At 41.1% G+C, this 19,509-nt stretch overlaps 1 protein-coding gene across 9 annotated transcripts in view; it reads left to right on the forward strand.

The window, feature by feature from the left end:
- The window catches only part of Tmem260 (transmembrane protein 260), a 114,061-nt gene that overhangs the window by 26,599 nt on the left and 67,953 nt on the right, over positions 1-19,509 (forward strand). For 5 of the 9 annotated variants that reach the window (XR_003950840.1, NR_132324.1, NM_001310584.1 and 2 more), the window contains 6 exons: positions 1,245-1,358; positions 4,794-4,973; positions 7,583-7,623; positions 10,529-10,612; positions 12,218-12,332; positions 14,020-14,189. Coding sequence is in view for 7 of the 9 variants with exons in the window: in NM_001310584.1 (NP_001297513.1) it covers positions 1,245-1,358; positions 4,794-4,973; positions 7,583-7,623; positions 10,529-10,612; positions 12,218-12,332; positions 14,020-14,189 (704 nt within the window). In the remaining 2 variants the exon portion in view is untranslated. Of the gene's footprint in view, positions 1-1,244; positions 1,359-4,793; positions 4,974-7,582; positions 7,624-10,528; positions 10,613-12,217; positions 12,333-13,196; positions 13,484-14,019; positions 14,190-19,509 lie in introns of those variants that run through there. The other 4 variants (XM_006518838.4, XM_030247754.1, XM_011245017.3 and 1 more) reach the window with 3 other exon arrangements.

A 19,509-nucleotide genomic window follows, 5' to 3' on the forward strand; every position in this document is an offset into this window, starting at 1 on the left:
ACAGTTTGCAGAATGAGATGATGGAATGTCTAGTGATTCCTGGGGGGAAGAATGTGTTTGGTTTGTACACCACCGTGTGTGTGTGTGTGTGTGTGTGTGTGTGTGTGTGTGTGTGTATCGTGAGGCCAAGCTGTGGATGGACCACCTTAAGGTAAATTCAATGGTAGTACATTGATTCTTTATTAATTACATGAAAGATCACAATTATAAATTATTTTTAGCCAGAAGAAGAGCATCAAATGTAAAAACCCAAGTAGTTCAGAGATCACCACCACAGTCATCTGCAATGTGAAGGAGCATTGTCTTCTAAGTGCTTCTTAGCCTCTGTGCCTTATAAAGGGTACTTTGTCTCAATAGAGGGCAGCTTGCTGATAGAGTATGGAAAGAAAGGATATCATAGATTATTTGTGGTTCCCATAACTCTTCATGCTATTAGAGTGCTTTGTTTAAAACAACCTTCTTTTCTGATTGTGTTAAAGAAAAACACATGATACATGCATGGATACCATGTACTCATTTGGGGACATAAGCAGGCTTTCTTGCGTACAGCCATAGGGACCATGGTAGCAGGCTTAACTCCAAATACGAAGAAAAGTAGAAACTTATAGCCAAGGAGCTAGCAGGGAGTCAGGGAAAGAATCCTGACAGGAAACAGAGAAAGAAAGGGAGATTTGGGTCAAACCAAATTCTCTTGAGGGAGCAGGCCCCCAATGATCTGTGGCGCTGTGGAAGATGGGATGGGGGGGGGGAGGGGCGCTCAGGATCTGCCCTGCGATTGGACAGTGAAGACTCATTCACAGGGGCCTAATTGGTATGCTTAAGCAGAGACTATTACTTATGAGACAACTACATGTTCAGTAGCAACTAAAAGCCTCCTATGAGATAACCAAAGTTCTAAATAAAAATTTATTTATTTAGTAGGGTAAATCAGAATTGCTGAAATGACAGATTTCAGTTAAGAATAATACAGTACCCTGTTACTGGTAGTCATTGTAAGGGGCTTCCCAGGAGTCCCTTTGAAGATAGTCTTAAGGTCAAACTGGAGGGTTTTATGAGACTGGGGGAAAATTACCCAAAAACTACCACTTGATAAATATTAGTGTCTATATTAGCATGGCTGTTAGCGTCTCAGGGTTTGGCTCTGAGGTGGCACACAGAAGCTGTGCACATGTGTTGAGGGCTTTTTCTGTTATGTTTAGAGTTTTGGGTGAAGATTTGACTTAGTGTTTCTTTTTCTTTCTCAGATAGCGGCCATTGGTGCTTTCTCGTGTGGCCTCAGCTTGTGTAATCAGCACACGATAGTCCTCTATATATTATGCATAATACCCTGGATTCTTTTCCGACTTCTCAAAGAGAAGGTAGGTTTATTTATTTTTTAATTATAAAAGTTAAAATTCATACTATTTCACGTAGGTTCAGTTCAACATTTGTGTTATTTAAAAATTTAGGGCTTCAGTGTTCCTTGAGTTTTATGTAAAGCTTAAGTGACCCGAGGCTTTAACAATATTGACTTTAAAAAGAGGATTTACAGAATTATGCAGTATTGATTATGGTGGTGTCTGGCTGACTCCATAATCTTCCTCATGATTGTTGACAGCGCCTCAGTGCACAGGGGCAGCAGGGACTGGGAGCAGCACCATCACGTTTCCTAACTGGTTTTCTTTCACATCCTAAGATTCAAGTAGCAATGCTTCAGTCCTTCAAGTGCTGAGTCCTGTCTGTGCGGCCAGGTGCTGGAGGCTGACACACAACAGATGACACCTGCTAATGAGAGCTCACTGAACTCAGAGACGATAGTCCTGTGTCCTCAGAATCTGAGAATTCCTCTTCATAACTGAAAACCGTTCATTTGCTTTTCATCTTTCTTTGGAAAAAAAACCATTAAGGTTAATTAAAATGACAGAAAGGCATTCAGGAGACTTTTGTTTGTTAGACCCTGGGAGATTCCAGTAGGGAAAGGCAGGTAGTGATGTACACAGGGACCCCGACAAGATGAATGTCCTTGATTCCCTCAGCGTTCTTCTGGAAGGTAAAGGACACAAGGCAGAGCTGGATGCTCCCTTTGTCATTGTTTCTTTGTTAAGAACCTCAGTGACACTTATTTCTCATTTTATTATTTGTTAATTATACCCAACTACAGTCAGAATTGCAATAGAAAACACATAAAACATATAATAAAATTATTATGCGGCAATAAGGAAATAATTATACTAAAGCTTTAAATAATTGTATTTACTGTACTTTAACACATTTTGGTAACAAGGCAAAAAGGGGTAATGTGGAGATTATAAAATCCTTATTATGTGATTAAATAAAAAGGAGACAATAGTTGACAAAGAACAACTTTTTCTTAGAATTTACTTCTGTGACGTCAATTAGTAAGTCCTTACATGGGGGATGTTAAACAGCTTACCCAGCGGCCTATTTTTAGATAGTTTTTTATTGAGGTTTGGTTCTTTGACACAGGGTCTCAGGGGGTTAACAGTAGTTTTATAGAGTATACAGAAAGTTCTTTAAATAATGCTTTGTGATATAAACCTTTGGTAATAGATGAAGACATAACTAGGTGCATGCCTATAATCCCAGCATTCAGGAGTGTGAAGCAGAAGGTTTGAAAGTGTCAGGCCAAAGTAGGCCACACAGAGAGTTTGAAGCCAGCCTGGACTATAGGGAGTTTGAGGCCAGCTAGCTTTACATCCCAACTTATATGAATGTAAAGCAAAGAGATAACATTCAGCAAAGGCTGTTACGGGCTGTAAAACTGAGCAGAACACATTCCTCTTCCAGCATCAGTAGGCACCTGGATGGGGGAGGAGAGCAGGCAGCTGGCTTGGGGAGGAGAGCAGGCAGCTGGCTGGGGGAGGAGAGCAGGCAGCTAGATGGGGGAGGAGAGCAGGCAGCTGGATGGGGGAGGAGAGCAGGCAGCTGGCTGGGGGAGAAGAGCAAGCACCTGGCTGGGGGAGGAGAGCAGGCAGCTGGCTGGGGGAGGAGAGCAGGCAGCTGGCTGGGGGAGGAGAGCAGGCACCTGGATGGGGGAGGAGAGCAGGCAGCTGGCTGGGGGAGGAGAGCAGGCAGCTGGCTGGGGGAGGAGAGCAGGCAGCTGGCTGGGGGAGGAGAGCAGGCAGCTGGCTGGGGGAGGAGAGCAGGCAGCTGGCTGGGGGAGGAGAGCAGGCACCTGGATGGGGGAGGAGATCAGGCAGCTGGCTGGGGGAGGAGAGCAGGCAGCTGGCTGGGGGAGGAGAGCAGGCAGCTGGCTGGGGGAGGAGAGCAGGCAGCTGGCTGGAGGAAGGGAGCAGCCCTGCCTGCTCTAGCTTCGACTTCTGACCTGAGCAGAGGCAACATGTTTATTCTCTGAAAAGTACCTGTCAGTTGACTGGAAGAAGAGCCATGTAATTTGTGTAGTCTCGATCAAGGACTCAGAGTTAACAATTAGAGAGCCTGGGCTAAGGACATATTACGCTGCCCTCCAGTAGGCTACTGATGACAACTGTGACTCTTCAACACCCCTCTTTCATTTCTGTTAATAGCAGAAGGGAAGTCAAAGGAACCTCTATAATAATGTGTTTGTGCATGCATGCTTCTGTATGTATACTTAGGTATGTATGTGCACTTACATTGAGACCTGAACCCCGTCAGGCAATCACAGCGTAATGCAGAACAAGGAAGCCCTCCCAGCCTGTCTGGAACAGCCCTCGTGTAATTGCCCCTGCTTATTTCTCATACAAAAGGAAAATAGTGTAACAACTGCTTCTTGTCATTCTAAATTCAACTTTATAACGTGCCGTGCCTCCAGAATGTAAACACTTCAGCCACGCCTGTCGTCAGATGAGATCTTTCTGCTTTCCTGCTGTCGCTTTTGTGGATCTTGTTTCTGCTGTAGAAATCACAGATGAGATGAGTGCTACAATGAACACTTCATTTTCAATTAAGGATGTTTGTTTGAAAATGCAGAGAGAACTCTGCTGCTTGTTCTTCTGCTGGTCCTGAGTCCTGCCTCTTATATGCATTCTCTCAGATGGATTTCTTGTTTTTGTAAGAAAAAGAGTTGGTAGTTTCCAGTTAAGATGTTTGTAAGAGATCCCCTTGCCCACTTAGTGAGGCAAACAAGGCTTGAATGTCTCTAGAATTCCAGAATTCACATTGTTAGGACTTAATCTTTGCAATGTTTTCATATCGTCTGTTTTAGAAATAAATGTACAGGTGAAGGATTCCTCCAAGAATAGCATATGGGACAACACGGTTACGTGTAATAGCAAATTCCACTAAACAGACAGAGGAGAGAAATGTGGGTGCCCCTGTGGTCTATAAAAGCTAGCTTTGTTTACACTAAATGCTTGTATGAAATATATACCCAGAGCTCTTGGGGAGAATCTGCATACTTGTAATGACGTATACATTAAAGCCCCTTCTAATGACGGTGGTGAAGTGAGTTAGCCTTAAAATAGTGTTCAGAGGCAACTAACAAGCCGTTGCTGCCGAGTGGGTCATCTCAGCTGTGCAACGCTGCATGTCATGATATGGATTAAATGTAAAACACGCACTTTGCTTGGTTCTCATACATCTTTGCTAATATTTGCTTCACTTGGGTTTTGCCACGAAAAGGAATCCAGGCTGATGGAATTTTCTAGTAATCTGCAATAATCAGAAGGTTTAACATAGTATTCTGCGGTGACTTAACATAAATTGAGAGATCAGCCTTAAGCAAACACATTTGATGTTTCCCTTGATGTGTTTTCGAAGTTCCAGGATGAATGGACTAAAGTAAACATGTCTCCGCCGTGTCTCCTGTGCAGGAACTCACCCTCAGCTTGCTGCTGAGGCTGACTCTGGCCTTCTCTGCTGGCCTGCTGCCCTATGTCTACCTGCCTGTCTCGTCCTACCTCAGTCGCGCCCGCTGGACCTGGGGAGACCAGACGACACTGCGAGGGTTTCTGACACATTTCTTCAGGGAAGAATATGGAACGTTCAGCCTGGTAAACTCATATGTAAAGTCCTTCCAAGGAAGGAAACAAGTACTGACACTCGAGTGCTCAGTCCGGGTCATGCCTGACAGATCAGCAGATAGCACTGCCATTCTAGGTACTAGATTAGTCCCTGGGAGTGTGGCTTCTCACATTTACAGTTTACTGTGACAACAGCATACTCCTGCTTCCCTCTGAGCATAGGCTTATGCCCACCTTATATCCTCATGCCTCCGTTTCCTGGCTGCAGGCTGCACATGTGTCCCCACACTGCCTGGGTGCCAGCCTGTACATGTGTCCCCACACTGCCTGGGTGCAGGCTGTACATGTGTCCCCACACTGCCTGGGTGCCAGCCTGTACATGTGTCCCTACACTGCCTGGGTGCAGACTGTACATGTGTCCCCACACTGCCTGGGTGCCAGCCTGTACATGTGTCCCCACACTGCCTGGGTGCAGGCTGTACATGTGTCCCCACACTGCCTGGGTGCCAGCCTGTACATGTGTCCCTACACTGCCTGGGTGCAGGCTGTACATGTGTCCCCACATTTGACACAACATTTCCTTTTTTTTTTTTTTCAATTTTTAAAAGTTTAATTATTCTTTGTATGTACATGGCTGTTTTACCTGCACATATATCTGCGCATCATGTGTGCACTGCTTATGGAGACCAGAAGAGGATGTTGAATCTCCTGGGGCCGGAGTTGCAGTCAGTCGTGAAGCACCATGTGGTCCTCTCTTACGCACTGAGCCATTCTCTCCAGCCCCATGATTTCCTCAACATACTTGATGAATAGTATCTGTGTTACTGTTTAATTTTAAATGGAAAATCCATCAGTGCTCAGTAAAATGTAAGCTCAATAAATTAGACATGCCGTGCTTAAGAAATCCAACAGACCTTTCTTTCCAGACATTGTGGTAGTGCTGGCGGGGAGATAAATAGAACCGCAGTAAAGGATAAAAGAAAGGAGAAATGGACAATAGTTATGGGAATATAGACACTGTGTTGGGGCTTTCTAATGAGGCTTGTACTCTATGTTATTGAAGAAAATAAATTTCTGGACTGGAGAGATGGCTCAGAGGTTAAGAGGTCCTGAGATCAATTCCCAGCAACCCCATGGTGGCTCACAACCTTCTATATTGAGATCTGGTGCCCTCTTCCGGTGTGCAGACATACATGCAGGGAAAACATTGTATACCTAATAAATAAATGCATACATAAATCTTAAAAAAAAGAAAGAAAATAAATTTCAGGAACATCTGTGAGACCACTGGCAGAATTCCAAACCTCAAAAGCTGACATTGTTGTTTGAGACTGTGTGCAAGAGTAGTGAAGCCTGCTGAAAGTGCAAGGGAGGCCAGGCAAGATGGCGCACAGGCCAAAGCAGGAGGGTCATGAGTTCTAGGCCAGAGGGTGATACTGGGGCTGTCTGAATGAATAAATAAGTAAATAACATAATGAAGTAGGAATAATTAGGGAAGGAGGGGCCTGCAGGTAGGTCTGTGGGATACTTGAAGGTGCTGATGAGGGGCCTGCAATTTTGTCTCCTTTTTCTTTTGTTTGCTTTTAAAAATAGGGTCTCCCCATGGAGCCCAGGCTAGCCTAGAACTCACTGTTCTCCTGCCTCTAACCTTCCAGTGCTGGGTTCAAATCCTGTGCTACAGTGAATGTGCGTGTGTTAAGTGTGTGTGTGTACATATATATTATATCTAGGACATGTTTCACTATAAAAGACATTAATAAAATAATCATTGTTAATTACTATTTGATATAGGGAGTTTAATTCTTTAGATTTATACTCTTGTTTACTTAATATTAGTTTAGTCTATAAAAAATGTAGATCAAAGCCAGCAAGATGGCCCAGCAGATGAGGGTGCTTGCTAGCAATCCATTTGATGTGAGTTCAAGCCCCAGAACCTTCATGGTGGAAAAGATCATTGGCTCCTGCAGACGTAGACCATGGTGGCCACTCGTGTCATACCCAGCACACATGCACGATAAATATATGCAAAGTTTGATGGTTGTTTGCTTGTTTGTTTGAGACAGGGTCTCTCTTTGTAGCTGTGACTATCTGGAACTCAATCTATAGACCAGGCTGGCCTTGAACTCACAGAGATTCACCTGCCTCTGCCTCCCAAGTGCTGGGATTAAAGGTGTGCACCACTACCCTGCCAAAGATTTTATTTTTTTTAATGGCAGACACTTCATGTGAATTCATATTTTTTGGTTGCTCCAAGTTGGTTTTTCAGAAAGTGTAGATGAAAGGTACTTCCAGATTTAAGATTCCTATCATCCATGCATTGTTGAGAAATGTGAGCTATCAGATTTTAGTGAACTCTCATAAGAGAGAGGCTGCAGCAGACATGTAAAAGAGGGTGAGTTCTCTATGGGACAGTTCATACCTTCTGGAACAGCTGAACTGATTTATAACCAGTTATCCTAAAAGCTTCCTAGTGGGTGCCTAAAGTTTAGTTTTCACTGGTTCTGAAAGTTTCAAACACTAAGGGAAAATGTTGGGTTATATATTTAAACTATGGAGCTCTAAGTCAAGATCATTAAAAATGTAGTCATTTCACAGAGCTTCAGTTTAATGCTTGTACAAATGAACTCTCCTGTGTTTAGGCCAAGTCTGAAGTGGGATCGAGCGTGTCTACAGTACTGCTGTGAGTATGATTTCAAAACTATCTTACGTGAATTTTCTATTAGCTATTTCCAATGATTTGGGGAGATTTCTTATTAGTTCCTTTCTTAAGAAGTATGTCTGAGAAGTAGTTTTCACCTCCACAATTAATAGCTGCTTATGCACACTGTATTGCCAAGTGCTTTAGCTTTCCACTAAGAAAAGGCTTGAGGCAAGCCGTATCACAGTAGTGAGGCTAGTGGGAGCCTGGCCAGTGCCTAAACCCGCACATTCCACCTGCATGTAAAATTGCCCATACGGTGGTGTCTGAAAATGACTTGCTCTTCCCTATGGTTTCCTATTATCTTTCTCTTAGGGACGTTGTTGGAGCATTGCATTCATCATGATTTGAACAATTTCTTGTTATTTTGGTTTGAATTCTGCTCATTTAATCCTTAAGAGCTGAGTGCGTGTACTATCTCTTATGACTCCCTTTTAGCTGTCGTAAGCTTTATTTTTGACTTTCATATTTTTAACATCCAACCTTATTAGAACCAGCTTAAGCAAATATATGTCATATGTATTAACCAATGGTTTTCTTTGAAGAATGGATTAATGTTTGCTTTAAAACCTACAGAGATTAAGGCACTTGAAAACTATCCATGTCAACTTTAAAACTTATCAATACCAATTATAATTCTTCAAATATAAATTTTAGAATAAGTTTTTATAACATTAAAATGGTCTCTTGATTTTTGGTTTGGAACTCTCTGGACTATGTAAAAGAAAGATCTACCTATCTACCCACCCACCTACTTATCTACCTATCTACCTATCTATCTACCTATCTATCTATCTATCTATCTATCTATCTATCTATCTATCTATCTATTGTCTTTTGTTTGTGTATCTATCTGTCTGTCTGTCTATTTGTCTGTATGTCTGTCTTAGACAAGGCCTAGCTTTGTAGCCCAAGCTATCCTGTAACAAGCAATCCTCCTGCCTTAGAGTTATACACCTGTGCTCCCATTCTAAGTGGTTCTCAATATATCCCTCACTCCCTTTATTTTTTTGGACTTAGGGTTTCAGTATACAGCCCAGGCTGCTTTTGAACTCACAATTCTCCTGTCTCAGCTTCCAGAGTGTTGGTGTACCACTATCTTTGATATTTTTTTGTTTTTAAACATTTTGGCCTATTCTAAAAAAAAAAAGGATATATAATCATAGACATTTTTAAAATACAAGCAAGCAAAAATAGGAAAGTTAAATGACAGTAACTTCAACATGCAGACATAAATGCTGTTACTGATTCGTTAATGTTTTGTGTGTACCTTGCATACTTTTGTAATTTTTTAATATAGATTCCTAAGATACATACAGTTTTGTTGGTCTGTTTTCACTTTCCAGCAGATTTTGGAAATGTTTCTCTGCTGTAGTTCCTTTTCTCACAACTAGTTGAGCATGTTTCCTTTGATGTGTGACTCAGGCGTTTACAGCAGTGCCTTCTGTTCTCCTGTGGAGAAGTAGAGAAGGGGGAGTGGGAAGAGCCGGCTCCTCTGTAGACAGCCTTTGTCAGTGGCTCTGAGCTTTCCCGGCCTTCTGCTTCTTCCCAATGGAGAAAGACTCACTGCCCGCTCTTTACTGCCTACCGGGATTACTGTTCTATTTTCCCTCTGCGAGTCCCACATGAACGCCAAAGAATTTTCCAGAGTAACCTAGACCATACACCCAGCTTGCTTAGGTTGTGCATAAAAGTCATCTGTTGGGGAACTTCTATTAGATATGAGCTGCCAGGTGTTATATGTAGAAAAAAAGGTGACACAGGAGATGAACACTCACACCCACACCTGAACTGTGGATCATGCAGGTTGGAGACAGAACCCTCACACACGGAGCGAGATAATTTCTGCACTTAACTTGTTTCAGGTTGGTGGGTTGTTGTAAAGGAGATGCATAATTAACTTACAAGAAAAGCCTTCGAAACGATGGAACGTAATCACCTACCCTTTTCCAGTCAAGCAAAATAGGTCCTTCCCCCATGCATATCTGTAAATTGCAATTCTGTGTAGGGAAATTACTGAATCTAACCTTAGGCAATGGACATCTTTTAGAGTTTACATTTAAGCAGCAGATCTCTAGGAATTAATTCTGAGACTGACTTCATTTCTTTAGAAGAAACAGACCTCACACCAGAATCCAATTTTCATGTGTGTTTGTAAATGAGGAAGGCAGCTTCTCATAGCGGCCGGTGTCTCCATTAGTAAAATGCTCATTGTATGGCTGTGGTAATTACCGCATCGCATTTTCTCCAGGAAAACTGCCAGTAGGGAGAGTGAATTTTCCATCGTGTGTAGACCTATTTCTTTTCATAGAAATTAGTGTGCTGATTTTAGGACTCGGCCCTTGAAACTGCTTGTTGCTAATGGAAGAATTTAGCTCAGTTATACAGAATACGAAGAATACACTTCTTAAACGTTTTCCAAAACAAATAATATAGAAAAGAAAGAACCTGCTTAAGGAAGAAGAAAACACAGAAGGAATGACAAATCCTTCTCTTGGCCCTTTGTCCCTTCATAGCTGGATCTTCAGAAGAGAGTTTCATTTTTATTTCAGTTGCTAAATCTCCAGTGACAACCGAAACTGACCAAAGTTCAAAACCACTTCTCACCTGAGCCATTAGGAAGCTCTTACACGCTACCCTGTGTCGGTCCTAATCACGTGCTGAGAGCCAAATACGGTCAGAGAATGTCTTAGAACCATTGGACTTTTTCAGTGATGATTCTCAGCCCACTTCAACATTTGAAGGAAGAAAAATAATTTTAAAAAAATGACCATAGTCCTTAGAGAATCTCCATGTATAATTGAATGTATTACTGGTAAAATAATTTGTTTGAAGTTTACTGAACTTCTTTCATGCCAACAATAATGTACTTTGTTTTGTTTTTCAGTTCACAGGTAATAAATATGAAGACCGAACTTTCATTCAATATCCAAGCTCTTGCAGTTTGGGCAAATATATGTTTAGCTAGAAAGTGAGTGATACCCCCTTTGTTGCTACATTTCCCATGTTCTCTGTCGAATATGTGTTTTATATATCACTATAGAGTGCTGCCAGCATTGCCTTAGAGTGAGAATAAATGACCCCTATATTTTCTTTTCTCTCTTTCTTTGTTTCTCTCTCTCTCTCTCTCTTTCTTTCTTTCAACAGGGTTTCTCTATATAGCCCTGGCTATCCTGGAACTCACTTTGTAGACCAGGCTGGCCTCGAACTCAGAAATCTGCCTGCCTTTGCCTCTCAAGTGCTGGGATTAAAGGCGTGTGCCACCACGCCCGGCTCCCTGATCTTTTCTATTAAGACTATAGATACAGATTATAGATACAGCTGTGTGTATATATATATATATATATATATATATATATATATATATGTATATATATATATATATATATATATACTGTTTCTTGATGTCTTATTTGGTCTTATGATTACAAGTAAGTGACTTAAAAGATTTGAGCATCTCAAACCCTGGATTTGATCCATCCCTCTGCCCATAGCTGATACTAGTGTTGACTTTCAAAAGAAGCCTGCAGCTATATAATCCCTCCAATAAGTTTTAAAAAGAAAAAGCTTTCTTTTCAGGCATGGCACATGCCTGTAAGTCCAGTATATGGGCTGAGGCAGAACCACCATGAGTTTGAGGCCAGCTCACATAATAAAACCCTGTTTATTTTTTATTCATTTACTTTCTGTTCAGTTGAATGTATTTTTCATAAATTCATATATATATACATATATGTATGTATACATATATATGTATGTATATATGTAGATATATGGTTTGATTTGCTTAACAGTTAACATTATAAAACAATTGTAACATTTTCCCATATTAAAGAAAAAACAAAAAACAAAAACCCCTTAGGTTGTTTTAAATGTCTGTATAATATATTCCATTTTGTAATCATGGGGAGAATTAATTTATGTATCACTTGTGGTGCTGAGGAATGAACCCAGGGCCCTGTACATGCATAGCAAGTGTTCCTCCACCGGGCTGAGCTGTGTCTGCAGATGTACTGGGAAATTAAGTGTTCTCCTGTTTGAGGCTCATTAAATTGCTCCCACCTTTCCACTACTATAACTGGTACTAAAGCACTCATGGGTTGGTGTCTATTTGCATTTCTGGTTATTGCTTGAAGATGTGTATCTGGACGCCAGATCGCTGAGCCTGTGCCTGTAGATTAAGGACAGCAATGGAGATTTCCAAGTTGCCTTCTTTACTCAGGAATTATAGTGCACTTTGTCTCATCACCGCTGAATTCTTACTTTGAAATTTGCCATTTTAAACCTTTCTTTTTTAGCAGCAAAGTGTGTTTGTATTTACGTGTGCTCGATGACGCTTGTGTTTGGCAGGACTGCTAGTGTGTGTGCTTTCTGTGAGTTCCTGTCGGCCGCTGCACCGATCTGGCTGCAGTGCACTTGCTACTCATCTGGCTTCACCTGTGCTGCAGAGATTTTGCTCTTTCTTCTTAAAAATAGAAAGTTTCCAAGCTACATATATTCCCCTGTACGTCAAAGCTATGTGTCTTACTGATATTCATTCATGCAGGTAATTTTGGATGCATTTTGGTTTTTGTAGGGACAGGCGGAAGTCATCAGTAGTATGGCTTTTCACTGGAATGCTTTGCCTGTATTCATTATTCTTTGCTTGGAGAGCAAATTTAGATATTTCAAAACCACTTTTCATGGGTGTGGTAAGTTTTAATTCATTATATCTTTTAAATGGTAAATTTGTGAAGATTGTACAACTTTTCCCTTCATGAACCTTGTTAAAGGACAAACTAATTCAGAACCAGTGAATATATCATAATTACACATAACCCCAGTGAATATATCATATATACACATAACCCCAGTGAATATATCATATATACACATAATCCCAGTGAATATATCATATATGCACATAACCCCAGTGAATATATTATATGTACACATAATCCCAGTAAATATATCATATGTATACATAACCCCAGTGAATATATCATATATACACATAATCCCAGTGAATATATCATATATACATATAACCCCAGTGAATATATCATATATACACATAACCCCAGTGAATATATCATATATACACATAATCCCAGTGAATATATCATATATACACATAACCCCAACACTAGGGAGGCTTCAGCGGGAGACCAAGGCCAGTCTCTGTTACATAGTGTGCTCGAGGACATCCTAAGAGCTGTGAGATCCTGTCTCAGAGCAAGCAAGCAAGCAAAGATGCTGTTTAGTTACCAGAGTAGTTAAATAAAATAAAAAACCCCAAGATAGACTTCATTCTTGCAAATACAGGAAACCTCTGCCTTTTGCCTGGAATTGCTTTTAGAATAGCAAGAGCTGTGGGTGGAGGGGAGGAAGGGACTCCTGCCATGTCTTCTAGCAGCTCTCTCAAACCTGTGCAAGCATGCACGATGCTTGTGTTTTTTCTGACAGCCAACTCTGAGATGGAGATGAGGATTTTTGTTTGTGTTTTGTTTTGTTTGAGACAAGGTTTCACCATAGCCCAGTCTCTCGATAGTGAGCTCCCTCTCTTCCCACTTCAGGTTCCCGAGTGCTGGGACCACACTCATGGACCGTCCATCCTGGTTCTATTAGTTCTCATACTAGAAACCATAGATGTACAGTAGCCCTGGTTAGAAAGCTGACCCTGCCTGATCTTCTGCGTGTATGTTCTCGGAGCCTAATAACCAGTGCTCTACTTGACCCTCTAAGCTTTGAACCAACCGAGGAAGAAAGAGGAGCTCCTCTGAGCTGGTGGGTGATCACCTTAAGTACTGGGGATGCCGAGACTAGAGAACGTAACTTCTTCCTGTGAGCAAGGGGCTTGTGTGTTGTCTTCAAGGCAGGCAGTCCTAGCCACCACCTAAGAGCTGTGCTGCACACCAGTCAGCCCCACCCAGCCCCTCCTCGAGAGTTCGCTGTGGACCAGTACTTTTTGTGTGTGTGTGGGGGGGGTCTCACTTCCGTGACACCGAGGGAAGGAGAAGGCTGTGTTGGCCCAGTGGGAGCTGCCAGTTTCCTATGGACTCTTCCCCCTCATCCCACAAAAAGACATCTGGGAGTGGATAGGGAAAGGAGGAAGTCTTTTCCCCAGAGGAAAGCCACGTCATTTCTGTTTCTCCTCCACCTATGTTGCTAGAGTGAAGATGAAGCCTGTGGTTCTAAGGAGACAGTGGGCACATGCCCAATTAGGAAGAAGGAACATTGGAAAACTGGGAAAGAAAATGACCCAGGGCTGGGCTGGAAAGGGGGATTACCTAAGCCTATTGATACTAGGGGTAAGCTGAGCCTAAGTGATAACTGTTGCCATTGATCGAGTAAACCTGTCAGCTGAACTGGGCATACTGTGTGCTTGTCTCCTTCCAGGTGGAACGATTCTGGCTGCAGAGCAATGCGGTGGTGGCCGTTCTCGCTGGCCTCGGTTTGGCCACGCTTGTGTCTGAGACTAACCGAGTGCTCCACTGTACTGGGATTCGGAACCTGGAGTGGCTGTCAGCAGCCCTTTTTGTTGCTTATCAAGTATACTCAAATTACAGGTAACAGCACCCGGTTACCTTCCTGAAGTAGTACTTAGGCCTGAGACATTGGGCCCTGTGGATCTTAGGACGGTTCTGTTTCCTTCTGATTTCTAAGACCAACCAGTGAGAAGAGTCGAGCATGATGTCTGGGCTGGGAACCGCGTGGAAACCATGCACTTGCCTCTGAGAACTCAGGAGACATATTGAAGAATCTGGGCATATGTAAAATGTCATAATTAAAATACCCTTAAGTGAAGAATTGAAAGATTTGGGGTTCTTGTATGTTCTAAAATAATTCCCTTTATGTTTCAATATTTTCAACTTTTGAGTACTACCTGGCCCTTTTCCATTTAACCTTGGAGTAGAGTATTCATTATTTTAAAGTTAAGTTCTAAAAGTTAGGTATCACTGATGATAAGGAGTACAGGTTTTTTTTTTCAAAATTTTGAAACAAGCTTACAATGAAAACTTCATAGTAACCAACAAGCTGTTGAAGTATTAAGTGACAGTTAATTTATTTCTATGAAGTTGTAGAAGCAGAAGACACAGCTCTTTTATTCTCTATAGCAACTTTGAGTAATATAATTTTAAAAGGCTGAATTTTCTCTTGCAACTTAGCATTTTAAAATTAATTCTTGTGGGGCATGGTGGCACATGCCATTAACCCCAGCACTTGGGAGGCAGAAGCAGGCAGATCTCTGTGAGTTCCAAGCTAGCCTGGTCTACATAAAGAGTTCCAGGACAACCAGGGCTACACAGAGAAATCCTGTCTGAAAATAAATAAAGTAATAAATAAATTAAGTAACAAGTAAATTCTTCAGGTTAGCATGCGAGCAGCATATGGGCTATGTTTAGCATCTTCATACTGTTCTCACTCCCCTCCCCCTGCTCTTCCCTGACCTTCTCCTTTCCATTACCTCCCTATTGTCTCCTTCTTTAAGAACTCTTCCTCAAGGTAGAGAGATAGTTAAGAGCACTGACTGCTCTTCCAGAAGTCCTGAGTTCGATTCCCAGCTGCCACATGGTGGCTCACAACCATCTGTAATGAGATCATCAGCCCTCTTCTGGTGTGTCTGAGGATAGCTACAGTGTACTCACATACATAAAATAAATAAATAAATCTTTAAAAAAAAGATAAAAGAACCCTCATGATCCCTTTCTAGTCTTTTGACTTCCAAACACACACACACACATTTATACATATATACATTCTTGCATACACACACATGCATACATATACATGTACATATATTTATACTTGCATATGCATATCCACATATACATGTTCACAATGTACATATGTGCACTTTCATACATAGACACGCATACATACATATACATACATCATTCTGGGTCTACAGCCCACTTGTGACAGAACATTGCAGCAATGGTCTTTCTGAGTGTGGCTGTTTAGTTTGTCATGGTGATTTGCAGCTGCCTCCATTCTCTTGCAGCTGTCATGATTTGACTTGTATCACTGTATAAAATCCAGTGTGTATGTGTGCCATTTTTTGATTCTCCACCTGCCTGTTGATGGACTGTGCTGGTTTCCTTTCCTGACTAACATTCGTAGTGCCGCTCCATGCAGGGATGTGTAGGCACATCTGCTGTGATCATATACTCTCTTTTACTTCCATGCGCAAGAGCGGTGTTCTGAGTAATATAGTCGCTCAAGTTTCAGATTTTAGGAAGTGACATACTTACTTCCTCTGCGGCTGCGCAAGCTTGCCTTCCAAACGTGGATAAGGATTCCTTCTTCCTTGCATCCTTTATTCTTGTTGTTTGTTTTCTTATGGATAGCAGTTCTGGCTAGAGTGAGCCGGGACTGCCTAAGTGATTAGTTCTCAACCTATGGGTCACGAACCCCTTGAGGGGTCACCTAGGAGTATCAGGAAACATAAACATTTACATTACTATTCATAATATTAGCAAAGTTGCTGTTATAAAGTAGCAACAAAAGTAATTTTATGACTGGGGTCACCACAACATAAGGAAATTTGCTTTAGGGTCGCAGCATTGGGAAGCTTGAGAATCACTGGTCTGAGCTGTTTTAATCTGCATTTCCCTCATGGCTGAGGATGCTAGACACTTTTTCAAGTATGTATTGGCCATTTGTATTCCTTCTTTTGAAACTGTATTCAATTTATTAGCCTGCTTATTGATTGCAGTTTTGTATATCTTGTATATTGATCCCGTCAGTGTGTGGTGTGGTCAGCACTGTTTTTCAGTTCTCTGCTCTGATGGTTGTTCCTTAGCTCCGCAGAAGCATCTTAATTTCATGTACCCCCACTCATCACCTCCTGGGATTGTTTCCTGGGCAGTGGAGCTTGTTCAGAAAACCCTTGCCTATGCCTGTATTGTGACGTGTGGTACTTGTGTATTCCTCGAGCAGTTTCAAAGCCTAAGTCCTACATAATGGACTTTGATACACTTTGAATTGTTTGGGGTGGGTGTGTGAGAAATCCTTCTGACACAGAAACCTAGTTTTCCCAACAGCATCATTTATTAAGCAAACTATCTTTTTCTTTCAAGTTTGTTTTTGATAGCTTTTTAAGCATTTGGTGGCTCTAACAGTATGGATTTATTTCTGGATCTTCGTCCTATCCTACCTGGCTGGTTTTGTTCCAATACCATTTTGTTTCACTTTGTTTTGACTGTGTCCCAGTAACAGAGAGCAGCATTGTGCTAGCTCCAGCATCGGTCTGTCCCTTTAGGATCCTTTAGCTATTCAGGGCCCTTTGTGCTTCCATGTGGATTTTAGGACCTTTTCTAACTTTGTGAGGCAAGTCACTGGGGTCTTGATAGACATTATACAGAATCAATTGGTTGTTGTAGATACTATGGCCATTTTCCTTCTATTAATCCTGCCTAGTCATGAGCATGGGAAGTTGTTCCATCTTTTAGCATCTCCATGAGATTCCTCGGTATCTAAGTTTTTGCTGTACAGGTCCCTTCCTCCCTGATTAGGGTGATTCCTAGACATCTTTTAGAATGATTGTGTATGGGGTGTTTGTTGTTGTTGTTGTTGTGTTTGGTTTTATTGATGTCTTTTTTAGAAAGTTTGTTATTGGCATATAGAAACCCGAGAGTGTTTCTGTTCTGATTTTGAATCCTGATACTTTGCTGAAAGTGTTTATCAGGTCTAAGAGTTTCTGGTAGAGTCTTTAGGGTCTTTAAAATAAAGGATCATGCTGTCTGCAAGTAAGGATAAATTGGCTTCTTTCTGTTTGTGTGAATTTACTTGTTACTGTTGTCTATTTGCTCTAGCTAAGACTTCAAGAATCATATTGAATAAGTCTAGAGAGGAAAGAGTGAGTGGGCACCCTTGTCTTGTAGGTTTTAGAGGACATTCTTTCAATTTTCCCCACTTACTATTATATTGTCCCTGGGCTTGTTATATATAGCCTTTATTATGTTGAGATATGATCCTTCTATTCTTAATGACTTTGTGGCTTTTATTATGGAAGAATGTTGAACATTGTGACTTTTTGTGCATCAGTCAAGATGGTCATACACTTTATGTACTAAGCCTTTATGCACTCAGTTAAACTTTTTTGTATGATTTGTGTATGTTGAAATAGACTTGCATCTCTAGGGTTAAAACAACTCAGCCATAGTACATGGTTTTCTTAATGTGTTCTTAAATTCAATTTCTAAGAATTTAAAAGTTGTATTATTTTATTTTAAATTATGTATATGTGGGGGGATATATGCACATCTGGGTACAGTGACCCACAGATACTAGAGATAATGAATTGCCGTGAAGCTAGAGCTTTTGGGGCTTTGCAAGCCACCCAGTATAGGTACTAGGTACTAAATTTGGGTCCTTTCGAAAAGCTGTGTGTGCTCTTTACTACGAAGCCAGTTTCAAAAAAAAAAAAAAAAAAAAAAACATTGGGAAATTTTGTACCCTTGAAAACCAGGAAAATTGCTCTACAGTTTCTTGTGCTGTGTCCTTATCTGGTTTTAGTTTGGTGTGCTTGCTCCCTTTTTGTCTTATAGAATAGTTTAAGGAACATTGATAAAGAAATGGTAGGATTCCCCCAGTGAATCTGTGTGAACAGAACTATTCTTGATAGTAGGATTTTTATTGCTATTTTAATCTCAGCAGTTTTTATGGATCTATTTAAGTTTATGTCCTCTTGATTTAATCTTAGTAGGTCTTATATGTCTAGGAATTTATCTATTTATTCTAAATTTTCTATTTTTTAAAAAGTAAGTTTTCAAAGGTCTCCCTGATGATTCTCTGGACTTAGTTGGGATCTGTGATAATCCCCCCTTTTCAGTTCAAATTATATTAATTTTATTTCTGATTCCAGGAACGTTTCACTTCTACGCGGATTTCTTCAACAACCCACTATTCATACAAGAGTATAATGATCAGTCTCCACAAAATTGTGACTTCTGTAGTTTTCTTGGTATTGATTTCTAGTTGTGTTATCCTGTGATCTTACAGATAGCAGAGGATTGTGTTATTTTGTATTTGGTATCTGGCTGTATTTTATATTTGTACCTGATTTTATGGCCTGGAGGGTGATTTATCTTGGAGAAGGTTCTGCGGATTGCTGAAATCCGTATGTGTCCTGGTTTTGTTGTACATCTATGTGTTGGGTCCATTTGACCTGTGTGGCGTTTACCTGTGACATTGCTGGGTTTGACCTGTGTGGCGTTTACCTGTGACATTGCTTTGCTGGTTTTTTGGATATTTTTAGCGATGGCAGTGGAACCCTGAAGTCATCTTCTGTCACTGTCTTGGTGACTATGTCCATTAATGCTTGCTTTGCAGATTGGGATCCTTCCCTGACATTTGACACGTATGTTTTGCGGCTGTTTCATCTTGATGAGTTGCTCTCTATTAATCATCTGTAGCCTTCCTTATGCTTCTGACTAATTAGGGTTTGGAGTCCACTTTATCAGTCTAGTTATGCTAGCTTTTTCTTTTTCTTTCCTTTTTTTTTCCCCTCTATTTACTTCCAACCATTGGCTCTGTCTGTAGGTACCTTACCCAGTGTGTCTTTCTCCCTCCACTGTGTACAGTATCTTCTTTTATACCTGTTTGGCAGTCATGGACTCCATTAGTTTGTGCTTGCCTTGAAATTTCTTTATTTCTGTATCAATTTTGTCTGTCTATCTGTTTGTTTGTTTGTTTGTTTGTTTGTTTGAATCAGGATTTCTCTCTGTACCACTAGCTGTCCTGGAACTCACTTTGTAGACTGGGCTGGCCTTGAACTCTGATCTGTCTGCTCCTGACTACCCAGTGTTAGGACTAAAGGCGAGCACCACCACACCCAGCTTTTTCCATCAAGTTTAAAGACCCCTTTGCTGTATCTCGAGTTCT

This window comes from Mus musculus, chromosome 14, assembly GCF_000001635.26.
Source record: "Mus musculus strain C57BL/6J chromosome 14, GRCm38.p6 C57BL/6J".
In the NCBI taxonomy this organism is placed as follows: Eukaryota; Metazoa; Chordata; class Mammalia; order Rodentia; family Muridae; genus Mus; species Mus musculus.